Raw genomic sequence first — 14,346 nt, forward strand, 5'->3', positions numbered from 1 at the left:
AAGGGCATTGGCGTTAGGAAGGGCATTGGCGTTAGGAAGGGCATTGGCGTTAGGAAGGGCATACAGCCATAGAAACCAAGCCAAAACAGACTGGAGCTTGGTGCAGCTTACCAGTTCCAGTCAAACTGTCTAACCCATGCCAGGATGGAAAGTGGATGTATGATGATGATGAAGTGTATTTTAATAAACACTAACTTTATAATCATCCAATGTGTGTATACCTTTTTTGGTATACTCTGCGCGCGTGTGTGTGTGTGTGCACGCATGTGCACGTGCATATGTGTACACATGTGCATGCATGTATATTCATAAATACACATACATAGCAATAGGCAACATTTATGCCGACAATCCAAGACATTAAATTATATCCCACTGAGAAATGTCAGAGCATGTAAGTCATCCACAATAAGAAAGCAATAATTATGACATAGAGAACAAAGAATAAAAAAAATATAATACACTGCCTGCAATGAAGAAAATGCTATCTAAAACCATCTCTTATAGAAATTGAAGGAAAAAATAAAAAGTTCCCATAAATATGAAATTGAATAAAAAGAATTTAAGGACATGTAAAACATAAATATCAACTATGAAGTGTTTTACATAAGGAAAGCTTCATTCAATAACAAAATATGGCCATTGTTAGAAAGAAATTGCAACTTCAGTGTGGACACAACAATATGAGGAGACAACTGCACAATATATCAATAATATTACTGATTTATTTGTATAAACGTAGGACTGTTGAATTGTAACATTTTCTATGTGTGAAATTAAGCAGCAGACCCAGACATTCCTCCACCATTATAAATAATCATGCAAAAAGGTCTTAGCCAAACATATACCGATTCTGTTACAAAATTTCCTATGAAGCTTCCTGATGTTTTTAAGGAAGCATAATTCCTCTATGCAAGAAAGCAGAATCTGGGGTATCAAAAATGGCAGACTTACAGCTGACTTTATATACATAAACAGGGTGAAGAAATAATAGGAGAAACCTTATAACATTTTAAGAAAAAAATTCTTGCTCAACAATGCTTCAACAATATCATAGCTGATGATCAAAGCAACCATTAAAGCATAAATTTGTTATACTCTTTACTCTTTTACTCTTTTACTTGTTTCAGTCGTTTGACTGCAGTCATGCTGGAGCACCGCTTTTAGTCAAGCAAATCAACCCCAGGACTTATTCTTTGTAAGCCTAGTACTTATTCTATCGGTCTCTTTAGCCGAACCGCTAAGTTACGGGGACGTAAACACATCACCATCGGTTGTCAAGCAATGTTGGGGGGACAAACACAGACACGCAAACACACACACATATATATATACATATACATATATACGACGGTCTTCTTTCAGTTTCCGTCTACCAAATCCACTCACAAGGCTTTGGTCGGCTCGAGGCTATAGTAGAAGACACTTGCCCAAGGTCTTCAGGAACTTATGAACCTAAGCCAAGTACCCTAAACACTAGAACACCTACTTTCACAGTCTAGCTGTATGACTTCTAAGAAATCATCAACTCAGAATATTTAATGAAATTATCAGGAGAAATTTACAATTGATAATAGTTCTCAAATATATCCATGGTTATCAATTTTATTATCTAAACCATCTGAGCTGAGCTAGTAATGTTGACTATCTGTTGGGGCAAGCGAAAGCAAAATCGTGATGGTACCTGTGCCAAGCGTCGCCTTCTTGGCACTTGTGCCGGTGGCATGTGTAAAGACATTTGAGCAAGATCGTTGCCAGTGCCGCTGGACTGGCTCCTGTGCAGGCGGCATGTAAAATACACCATTTTGAGCATGGCTGTTGCCAGTACCACCTGACTGGCCTTCGTGCTGGTGGCACGTAAAAGCACCCACTACACTCTCGGAGTGGTTGGTGTTAGGAAGAGCATCCAGCTGTAGAAACTCTGCCAAATCAGATTGGAGCCTGGTGTAGCCATCCTGTTCGCCAGTCCTCAGTCAAAGCGTCCAACTCATACTAGCATGGAAAACGGACGTTAAACGATGATGATGATGATGATGATGATGATGATGATGATGTAGCCATAGTTTTAATACATAGATGGTCTACTGAAAGCAATAATTTAAAATTGAGCATTTTAAGCACTTATAAACTGGGCTACAGTAACCAATAATTCTGGAATCAAAATCTGAATGATACTGAGGAATAACACCATACAGAATACTATAAATAAGAGGGATTCTGACTATATTTAGGATACAGAAACAGTGACAGTGCTATCACAGTGTATTTTTTTTTTTCTTTGAGACATTTATAATTCAAGCAGAAAAACATTGGGTTTTTAGAAGCTGCATTATTGGCTTTTTAAAAGTTCATTTAGATTTAATTTCAAGCTTTTGTGCATTTTGATCATGTTTACAGTGTCAGTCTTGCAACTATAGTTCACCCTTTAGTATTTAAATTATTCTGTCAAATGTAAAGGGTAAAGACTCCCTTCAGTCATGTATGACCATGGGATTGCACCTAGAAAGTTCCTCTCAGAGGTACAAGTCCAGGCAAGGTTGTTTATGGATGAGCAGCAGTTGCTCATGCATACCAGCCTCCCCTTTTCATACCACTGATGTTATCCAAGGGAAAGGTAAAGGCTGATACAGCTTGGCACCAGTGACATCACAACTCATTTCCACAGCTGAGTGAACTGGAGCAACATGAAATAAAATGTCTTGCTCAAGATCACAACAAACAGCCTGATCCAAGAATTGAACTCTAACCACTGAGCCATATGTCTTACTTATTTACATTGTTTTGAATTAACCATGCATAATCTTGTAGCTTTGAGATTTCAGTGATGTGACAGTTAATTTTTAGAATGACATTATGAGGTAGGTGTGGGAGGCCACTTCTGGTCAGTTTGCACATAAAACAAGGAGAATATTTAGGTCTAATATGGCTGGTTATATTGTTAAAGGGTTATAGTTATACTTATTTAACACTCCATAGTATACATAGCCCTTTTGTAGTGTTTGATAATTAGAGTGGAAAAGTGTTTTTTTCATTTACACTCAAATGAAATGTGACAAAAAGCAGCTGTTAAGGTATTTAGTATGTTAAGCTGCATAAAAATAAGAAAGTGTCAATTTAATGCACTTTAATGTAAATCTAAGAATTCAAACCTGCAAACCAATTTTCATCTTCACTTCGAAGTTCCAAGCACGACCTGTCATCTTGAGTTTCTTTCATTACTTTCTTTATTTTCTCCAACAATTCATCTCCAGCATCTGACTTCAAAATTTCTTGCAGATCTAAACCATCTGCCTTGAAGATATTTTGGATCATGTTCATTACTGCAAAATACAAATTTTTGAGTATAAATTTAGTAAACTTAAATTAAAAATACATTTGTTAGAAAAATATAAAAATAATTAATTAACAAGCAAATATTTCCACACCACACCATATCTCTCTGGCAATCCTATACTGCTTGAAATTCCACAAGCCAAACCACCCTTACTTATATTTATTTTACAGGTTGTTATGAACTTTCTAATCTAATGGAGTAAACTTTAATCCCCTCCCCTATCATTTGTTTATGTTTGCAGTGCTATAAACATCAAATTGTTGAATTTTTGCCATTTACCCAGCTCTCTTTTTTTTTTAATGGTTTTGCTAATAATTCTTTAGGTGACAACTTATTCAATGATTTCATTGATGAATTAATGGCAGATAAAGTTTTAGAGATATGATACGTCAATCTATTTTTTTTATGCATACCTAACATCTGGTTTTAATCTGGTCAGTTCTTTGTCAAATGACTTGCACAAAATATCTCCTGAAGAACCCAAAACTTTTAAAATTATTATTGGTCCAAAAAATACACTTGGAATAGATGTAAAGTCTATATGAGTATTTGTTTTTTTACCTGTTTACAATGAGATTTCATTACCTAACAAATTCATTTTTAATTTGAAACAAAAGGATGGAGTCAACTTTCTTCCTATATACTGACATACGTACATGCCTGGGTATACTGTTTTTGAGCAGTGTTACAACTTACTTAATGAATAAGCTGCAAAAATCAGGAAAACTTATTTGTTTATATTGTTTTTATGTCCATGTACATTCATTACTACCAACATCTTTCCTTTTATAATCTTTTTTGAATGTATTGTTTTTTTTATTATATAATTAGTCAGTTTAGATGAGATGGAGTTTGAGTTTGCACCAGGGAAAAGCACCGCTGATGCTATATTGCTTGTAAGACAGCTGCAGGAGAAATATCTAGCCAAAGATAAACCTCTGTACCTGGCATGGAGAAAACCTTTGACAGGGTTCCCCGATCCCTTATCTGGTGGTCAATGTGGAAACTAAGGATACATGAGTAGTTAGTGAGAGTTGTACAAGCCATGTACAGGGATGCTGCCAGTAAGGTGAGGGTTAGCAACGAGTACAGTGAAGAATTCTGGGTAGGGGTAGGGGTCCACCAAGGTTCAGTCCTCAGCCTCCTCTTATTCATCATAGTCTTCCAGGCAATAACAGAGGAATTCAAGATAGGATGCCCCTGGGAGCTTCTCTATGCTGATGACCTTGATCTAATAGCTGAGTCACTATCAGAACTAGAAAAGAAGTTTCAGGTGTGGAAGCAAGGTCTAGAATTGAAGGGCCTTAGAGTCAATCTAGCAAAGACCAAAATCCTAGTAAGTAGGAAGGCAGACAAATCACAAACCCCATCAGGTAGATTGCCCTGCAAAATCTGTAGAAAAGGTGTAGGTAGAAACTCTATAAGATGTACCTGGTGTAAGCTATGAACACATAAGAGGTGCAGCAATATCAAAGGAAGGCTAACTAGCAAGATAGTTTTTGTATGTGGCAGATGCTCAGTTGCAATAAACACTGAAAATGTGCAGAAAGCAGCTTCCAGCCCATGCCAGGGGGAAAAACTAGAAGTAGTTGATAGCTTCCATTATCTAGGTGACCAAGTTAGTAGCAGGGGTGGATACTCTGAGAGTGTAGCTGCTAGAATAAGAATAGCCTGGGCAAAGTTCAGGGAGCTCTACCTCTGCTGGAGACAAAGGGCCTCTCGCTCAGAGTAAAAGGTAGACCGTATGAAGCATATGTGCAAACAGCCATGCTACATGGCAGTGAAACATGGGCCGTGACTGCTGAAGACATGCGTAAGCTTGCAAGGAATGAAGCCAGTATGCTCCGCTGGATGTCTAATGTCAATGTGCATACACAACAGATTGTAAGTGCCCTGAAAGAAAAATTGGACATAAGAAGCATCAGATGTGGTGTGCAAAAGAGACAACTGCACTGGTATGGTCAGGACTGCTGTGTGAAAACATGTCACACCCTAGCAGTAGAAGGAACCTGTGGAAGAGGTAGACCCAAGAAGACCTGGGATGAGGAGGTGAGGCCCAACCTTCGAACGTTGGGCCTCACAGAGGCAATGACAAGTTTCCGAGACCTTTGGAGATATGCTGTGCTTCAGAAGACTCGGCAAGCCAAGTGAGACCATAACCGTGGCCTATGCCAGTGCAGGATAACCAGCCCATTCAAGAGTACCTTTCAATCATTGGGCAATAAACTGTACTTGTGAAGACCTGTTAAGTCATGTTGATGTTTTTACATCTTCGTAACCTAGCAGTTTAGTAAGAGAGACTGAAAGAATAAGTACCAGGATTTAAAAAAATAAGCACTGGGGTTGACTCATTCAATTAAAAATTCTTCGAAGCTGTGTTCTATCATGGCCACAGTCGAAAGACTGAAGCTAAAAATATAAAATAAAAAGATACCGTTTATGGCAGTTGATTATTGTAAAGATTTAGGTCAGAGTAACCTAATAAATAATAAGAAATAAACTATTTCTTCATATACCCTGTCAAGTTATGCTCACTTCGTTTCTTTTCTGTTTTCACACAAGCTTTATATTCAGCATCTGTTTTCCTAACATACACAAGTATCACACAACATGATTTTCGCTATGAGAGAAGGATAGTCCAATCCTTGACAGCAGAGGTAAGGACTTCAGGAACATTTTCAGTCCCATGCTTATGCTTCTCTCTTCTCATTAGACCATCCGGATAATACAAACTGCCAACTTCTGTAAAGCTTACTGGGGAACTGTTGGGATATGAAGCATCCTAACTGACAGCAAATCCGGAATAATTCTATTACAGATTAGAAACAGGAGTTCATTTAATTTCTTTTCTGCTTTCACTCAACATCTTTATATTTAGTGTCTGTTTTGCTAACATACACAAGCATCACGCATGATTTTTCTCTCTGAAAAGATAGATAATCTAATTCTTGCCAGCAGAAATAAGGGCTTCTGGAACATTTTCAGTCCCATGCTTACACTTCTCCCTTCTGATTAGATCACCTGAGCAATATTAACTTCCAATTTCTGTGAAGTTTACTAGGGAACTGTTGGGATGTGAAGTATACCAACTGAAAGCCAATCCTGTATAATTCTCTTGCAGATTAGAAACAAAAGTTGAGAAATGAATCCTGTCATACACCTACCAGCACATTAAATTCCTCACTGAATTTATTGCTAATCTGTTACTGACTTTCACTTTGCTGATAGTGCTCCTGCACACAGCATGCACAGTTCTAAAACACCAATTGTTTACACTATCTAACACTTAAGCAATCAGTCATGCATTAGTAACCACAACCTGCTTCCTCATCTAAACTAATTTTCTTCCTAATAGGCTGTACTATAACTCCTTCTGCTACTTGCATAATTTAGTTGGTTTATCTAATTTATTAATTTATGCTTGGTTCATTGCTTCATTATAGAGCATTTCCTTTGCTCTTGTAACAGTTGGCAATATTACTATGTCAGTCATCAGAATGACATCTCCCTGAACCATCCATCCATCCATACATATATACATACATACAACCATACATACATCCATCCATACATACATACATACATATATATATCAGGAAGTTGATTGTTATGGCCGGTGAGTGACCATTGGTTTCACACCTATAAAGCGCATGGCTGAAGGTACATAACCTCTCTACAATTTAAGGAAGACATCATAGTCAGTTAATTTTATAAACAAAAATACTTCTGGAATGGTTGTACAGGTGTAACAAGTGGCACGGGGTTATCTCCCATACATCAGTTCCAGCCATGGTGATATTCGAAGACACTGGAACAGTTCCATTCAACGAATGGGGAATTCCAAGCATGTAACAGGAAATGTCTTAGATGAGGCCATTGACTAAATACTTCTTACCTGGAGTTTAAAAAGGTCCCTGGGTCCATCAAGTTTTATAGGATTCTCTCTCTACCAAGCAAAGCTAACATCATTTGCTCCAATTTATATAAGTTCCTGATTATTCAAGGAACTTCCATTTAATTATGTATTGGATTCCTTCCTCTTTTAAGTGCCATTCATGGCTGGTTAGGGACATGATGTTGCTCCTTTCTGGTATCCTAAAAGGGGAACTGTGGTTGTTCAGACATTGCTTATGTCTGTGCACTGGATGTGCTACCACTGCTATTTCTTCATTAACTTCAGGCCTGATTTTATTGTTGTTGCTGGAGTAACTGCTGATGTTGTTATTCCCAGACGTGATCCCGGTGGTTCAGTAGTTGCTGGCTTAGCCGCCGTTTCTAGGCACAACATTGGTGATGTTGCTGCCATTGTAACTGTTGGCATTGTTGTCTGCTGCTTGATGTGCTCTCACCATCACCACTGCCATTGTTGTTGCCATTGCTGCTGTTGTCAGCAGATATGTCATAGCTGCCTATGCTGTTACTCTGGTTGTCATGGTGGCAACCACCTCAGCTTCATACATGACCTCCTTAGCTTCACATCGATCTCCCCATACACCCACACACACTGGGAAGTCATCTCTGCTTGCAGAGTAGGGGTGCTCACTAAAATTTCTTAATTCTGGGTGCACAACTATAAGAGACTCTTTAGTTGTGCCTTTTAAACAATTCTTTAGTTGTATCTTTTAAACAATTCTTTAGTTGTGCCTTTTAAACATCCGTATCTGTGTAACTGTGAAGTGTTTGTCCATTAATCTAAGGATAATTCTTCCCACACAAGTCTTAACATTGAGAGAGAAGTGTGGGGAAAACCAAACGACTTAACAACTTTACAGTGGCACTTCCTTTCCTGGGTGGCAAGGCCTAGCATATAGATGCAATCCTTAAACTCATTGAATATCAGAGCTGCATTGTAATAGGGGGCCTAGCATAAAAAATCTCTTGATTTGAGGACAGGTTCAAGATCCACTTGCTGACACCCTTCACTAGGAATCTGAACGTGACAGGAGCTGTGTTGATATAGGACAGCTTCTCGTTTGGCTGGGCCTGTATGAGCAACAGCCTCTTGTCGGTTGGGCCTGTAGGAGCAGGAGCCCAAGTCTAATGTAACATCTAAAAATTTTACAACCCCCACCCTCACCTCACCACACCTCCGTCTGGCTTCCATACCGACGGCACGTAAAATGCACCATCCAAATGTGATTGATGCCAGGGGTACCTCACTGGCTCCCATGCCAGTGGCACATAAAAAGCACTATCCGAACACGATCGATGCCAGGGCTGCCAGACTGGCTCCTGCGCTGGTGGCACATAAAAAGCACCCACTACACTTTTGGAATGGTTGGTGTTAGGAAACATTGCCAGATCAGATTGGAGCCTAGTGCAGCCGCTGGCTCTCCAGACTTCAGTCAAACTGTCCAAACCATGTCCACATGGAAAACGGATGTTAAACGATGATGATGATGATATATATATATATATATATATATATATATATATATATATTTCAAACAATTGATATGGAAGGTGAAGTGTAACTAAAAGTTTTATTTAGCACAACAATCGTTTTGGCTGCCTTCTGCACTGCTCCCTAGTGGGTGGGGAATGATGTAATGACATCAGATGCATCGCACAGAGCAGGTGATGTAACAAAAGTTAAGATTTACATTTTGCTCCAAGTTAGATGCTGCTGGTATTATTGTGTGTTGCTAGTAGTTCACACACATTGGTGAAAAGAGGATACTGGTGGTCAAGAAGTGGTTGATAAAAAAATAAAAAATACAAAGAATCTAATGTGAATGGTGGGAGGTTATACTTGTGGTCAGGAAGTGGTTGATAAAAAATATAAAGTACAAAAAATCTAATGTAAATGGGAGAGGTGTGTTTAAGGTATTGGACTGAAAGGCCCTAAAGTGTGTGAAAACCTTTGATGGCTGGCTATGGCAGTCATGCATGACAGTGTGATCAAGATTTTAGTGGGGGTGTAATTTCCGTCTTTAGACTTGATGGCTGCTTACACCAACACACACATATACGCATATACATATGTGTGTACGCGCAAATAATGATGGTACAAATAAAGAGGAAGAAGCAACCACTAAAGCATGCAAAATATCCAACGGAATTTTTCATTCATTAACATTTCCAACCCATTGAATAAGCAATATTTAACCCTTTAGCATTCAAATGGAACAGAGCTATATCCAGCCCAAATATTCTTCCTGTTTTATGTTCAAACTGCTTCATCTTGTGCCTACCCAACTATGTTATTCTAAAACTAAGCAAACACATTATCAAAATCTCAAAGTAATGAGATTTTGATTAATTCAAAACAATGTGAATAAAGAAATATTATATTTGACAGTGTAATCATTTGATAAAGAAAATAAAATACTTTATCTACAAAATGAAATGGTACACTTATATTTTCAACAAAAGAACATGGCAGAATGATGCTGATTGCAAGTATGGTTTCATGTGTAGAAAGAATTCTCCAGCCAATAAAGAATTAGAAACTTTTGAAAGAGATCTTTTTGGAACTAATAAAAATAAAAAAATTCCACAAAGTGAGTAATGGATTCCAAAATACTCTCAAGGGAAGTCTACATTTCATGAGAAATTCCAACAAAATAAAATATTAGCAGTAAACAAAACTGCAAATTTAATTTTATATCATCCAATTTTACCCATTGATAACAAGACCTCTGCTACTTAAGGCCCTATTTTAGCTAGAAAAAAAAGTGTGCTGTAACTGACTCAGATACTGACATGATATTGCATGCCAGGAAATCTTTACCGCTTTTAATGATTCTACCTCGTTCAAGAAAAATGGTAAACTTTCAGTTGACATAACAATGGATCAGAATTGTGTGTTCATAGGGATATGTATTTTACATTGCATAATATATATTTCTCTTTTTAGAATCAGGTCTATACTGGGATGACTGCTTTATTGTCACCTACTACATCAAGAGGCAGGACCTTGATAAGCTTCAGAAGAATCTTATTCTTCTAATGCATTGTCTTTACATTCTCCATGCTGTTGTTGCAATTTGCTGCCCCCAACTTTTCTCCTCAGTAGCTGCAGGCATATCTTATCGTCTTGAGAAGGGTGCTTAAAATAAACACATCACTAATTTAATTTCCAGTACTTAAAGGCATAAACAAGTGATTTTCGATTCAGAATGAGACTGAACTTTCGTTTTCTGCTGAGTTTTTCATTGTTTATATACTAACTACAAGGTGATCAAGCTTTGAAATCAATCACAGTTTCTTTTGACTTTTTACTGAATGAAAATGGCTGCCCCTGCATTTGAAGCTTTTCTAGAAGAAATCTTGTTTGATTCCAACTCAGAAGACAATTTTGAAGGATTTACTCAGGCAGATATCAATGGTAAAATTATTCAACGTGATGATGAGGATGTAGACTGTGCTTACAGTTATATTGAGAACAATGTGCCAAGTGGATACTATCACCCATGGCTGGCTGATTTAAGGAAAGTACTGACCCCAAAGAGGTACATTTCTTATGCATTACATAAAAATAGTATTCATCCATTACTTTATTAGTATGCAAAGCATCAATATGTACACACAATACAACGACAGTTATAACAATTTTAAAACAGTAGGTGCTCATGTCTTTTGTTACCTCAAAAATAATGTGACAAGGGAAACTATTCTTGGGGTAAAACAGTGTGCTAAAGGTTAAAGATCACGATTGAAATCAACTTCAGTGGTATTAACCTATTTGACATCAATTTAGAAATGTGATCTAGCACCCTTACCATAATCCTACCAAAAGGCTATACTATAATACTAAGGGTTCTAATCACTCACCCTGTATACTTAAGAATGTGGTCAGTAACATAGGTAAGTTACCTCCTTGTCATTGAAGTGGCATTTAACAATAGCTATGGGGGGGGGGGGACAAAGATGCAGTCCACTCTGACTGACACTTTTATCAGGTGGCACTTGGCAGGTGTGGGTGGGGCATCTGCTGCATGAAACTGTTTAGGTTTGGCAGCCCAAGAAGCTGAGAGGAGACAAACCTAAAGGACTGCCCTGGGTAGCACACACTGGCTAAACTTCTGATTTGCAATGCTGCAAGTGAATACAACCATGGAGATTGCACAGAAGTATAAGTAAAAAAGTTTTGTTGAATAACATTTATCTTGAGAATTAGGGCTAAAACAGCAAGAGATTTTATAAGTTTTCTATCAAAGCGTTTTCCCAGAAATATATAGCAGAATGTTTAGCAGAAAATCTCTGAAGATTAGCTGTTCTTGCTGCAACAACTTTGTCTAGTTCATTAACCAGCACAATATTAGTAGGCTCAACAAATGTAATGGATATGATGATGGTCCTTAAATGTAATTTCAATGACCTCAATTCCTGCCCTCTAAAGGTAACTTCCTGATCAAAAGAATTGTTTAAATGACTAAAGTTATGGATTGAATATACTCCTACATACAAAACATATACTGGAGCTACAGAAAACAGCTTCAAAACTTATCAATGATCGACCATTTGATTTCAAACTTCATCCCTTTTGACATAGGTTTGAATATGTATTCAACATAAGAGGTGGACAGCCAAAGTATGCTGTTATTAAATAAGTGTAGGTGCATCTTCCTTTTGATGAGGTATCCTACATAGTAGATGATAGATCCTACATAGTATCTCAAGGCATTACATGTCACAACAGTGCACTTGTTGACAATAATTTTCCTCACATAGTTCCCATTTTACAGGCAGGTTTAGATGACTCACGGTTACATTTATGTAGACCATTAACCAAAATGTTTATGGATTCATAGTGATTTTCTTGTAGGGATGAGCTGACAGTTGGTTCATTTTGATTTTATTGAAGCCTGGGGTATGTATTCGTTTCAGCCATGCAGCTGCAGTCATGCTGGAGCACCACTGTAGTGCTGGAACAACACCAGTGTCCTTCTGATGCAATGCAAATGTATAATTGAGGGAGTGTGCAGACCTCCATTTTTTTCTGGTTTATTTATTTACTGATTTCTTGTTCTGGCTTTTTCCTTTGTGAATTGTGTATGTGCTCATGCGTGTGTGCATGTAAGTGTGAATTTGTTTGCATGCGCGCGCGCGCGTGTATGAATGTGTCTGTGTGCGTGTTTTTTCTATCAGACGATTGATGAAAATTAATTTTCAACAGAGAGATTCAATAATGTTCTAATTCAATGTCCTTATATATATATATATATATATATATATAAAAAAGAAGTATCTGACCCCCCAAAAAAGAGCCTTAATTTACCGAGACAAATTAGAAAATTTTAGAACAAAAATCGGCATGTCCATTACGAGAGAAGGAATTAACTTTGTTAACGTTAGAAGTTAAATAAATAGGCCATACTAACTTATTTATTTATTTTTGTAAAAAAAAAAAAAAACATACGTTTTTCTTTGAGTTTTTTCTTTCTCACTCGTTTCAGTATTGAGACTACGGCCATGCTGGGGCACCACTTCATAAACGAAGTAGAAACATTTCCCTTATAACAACCTTGGTTCCAAAATAAGGAACCTTGAACCCGTAGTTCTTGGTTGTGTAATAAGTAGTTTGCTTTTTAACCACATGGTTCTGGGCTCAGTCCCACTTTGTGGTATCTTGGGCAAATGTCTCTCACTATAGCTCCAGTTCACCAAAACCTTGTGAGTGGATTTTAGGAGTTCATCAAGGTTCAGTGCTCAGTCCTCTCATATTCATTATAGTCCTCACATGCCATCACTGAAGAGTTTAAGATTGGCTGTCCATGGGAACACCTATCTAGACCTCATAGCTGAATCTATAAGGGAATTAGAGATGAAATTCCAAGCATGGAAGCTAAACCGTGAATTGAGGGGCCTTGAGGTAAACCAGTCAAGGACTAAGGTTTTAATATGTAGTAAAGGACCCTGTTACCTTCAGGGAAATGGCCTTGCTCAATATGTAGAAAAGGAAGGGCATCCAGCTGTAGAAACCCTGCCAGATCAGATTGGAGCCTGGTGCAGCCATCTGGTTCACCAGTCTTCAGACAAATCGTCCAACCCATGCTAGCATGGAAAGCAGACGTTAAACGATTATGATGATGGGTGGGTACAAACTCCATAAGCTGCACTTCGTTTAAGCTAATAATACCCAAAAGATGTAGTGGGACCACTAGCAGACTATCTGAGAATGTAAGCTTTATTTACAACAGATGCACTGGAGCAGTATGTACGAGTGCAATTGAAATTGGGTTTCTTGTTATCAGCAATGGTAGCACTAGCATAGCTTGGGGAGGGGGGCACTTTTAATGGGGAACCACTTTTGGGTCAGCTGTAGGCAATGTGTTTTTTGAGGGGTCCAGGGGTGGCAAACAGAAGAGCCACCCCAGGCAGCACACACTCTAGCTACTATCACTGTTGACCACTAGCATAGCTAAGGTGGGAGGGGGGGCTGTCCTCCCCAGGTGGCACTTTTAAAGGGACACCACTTTGGGTCTGCTATAGGTAACATGTGCGTTTGTGGAGTCCAGAAGCAGCAAACAGAAGAGCCACCCCAGGCAGCATAGACACTGGCTATGCTAGTACTGCTGACTACAAAGGTCTTTTCCATAAGAATAAAGGGCAGATTGTGTGTTAGAACTGCAATGTTGCATAGTAGTTAGACATGGGCTTTGAGTGCAAAGGACTTGAGAAGACTAAAAAGAAATGAACAGGAGTGGCTATAGGTGTAGTAGTGGCTGTGTGGTAAGTAGCTTTCTTACCAACCACATGGTTCCAGGTTCAGTCCCACTGCGCAGCACCTTGAGCAAGTGTCTTCTACTAAAGCCTCGGGCTGACCAAAGCCTTGTGAGTGGATTTGATAGATGGAAACTGAAAGAAGCCCATCTTGTATATATATATATATATCAGATTGGAGCCTGGTGTAGCAATCCGGTTTCACCAGTCCTCAGTCAAATCGTCCAACCCATGGAAAGCGGACGTTAAATGATGACGATGATGATGACGACAACGATGATATATATATATATAAATTGGAAACGTAAAAATAAAAACAAAACACAAAGGATCTGGCATACACA

General features: G+C 38.3%; 1 protein-coding gene across 3 annotated transcripts in view; it reads right to left on the reverse strand.

The window, feature by feature from the left end:
- LOC106869512 (DNA fragmentation factor subunit beta) overlaps positions 1-14,346 on the reverse strand; it is a 60,938-nt gene that overhangs the window by 13,836 nt on the left and 32,756 nt on the right. For all 3 annotated transcript variants that reach the window (XM_014915278.2, XM_052973718.1, XM_052973717.1), the window contains exon 3: positions 3,150-3,320. In XM_014915278.2, the coding sequence (XP_014770764.1) occupies positions 3,150-3,320 (171 nt within the window). The remainder of the gene's footprint in view (positions 1-3,149; positions 3,321-14,346) is intronic.

Source organism: Octopus bimaculoides, chromosome 16, assembly GCF_001194135.2.
Source record: "Octopus bimaculoides isolate UCB-OBI-ISO-001 chromosome 16, ASM119413v2, whole genome shotgun sequence".
Taxonomy (NCBI): domain Eukaryota; kingdom Metazoa; phylum Mollusca; class Cephalopoda; order Octopoda; family Octopodidae; genus Octopus; species Octopus bimaculoides.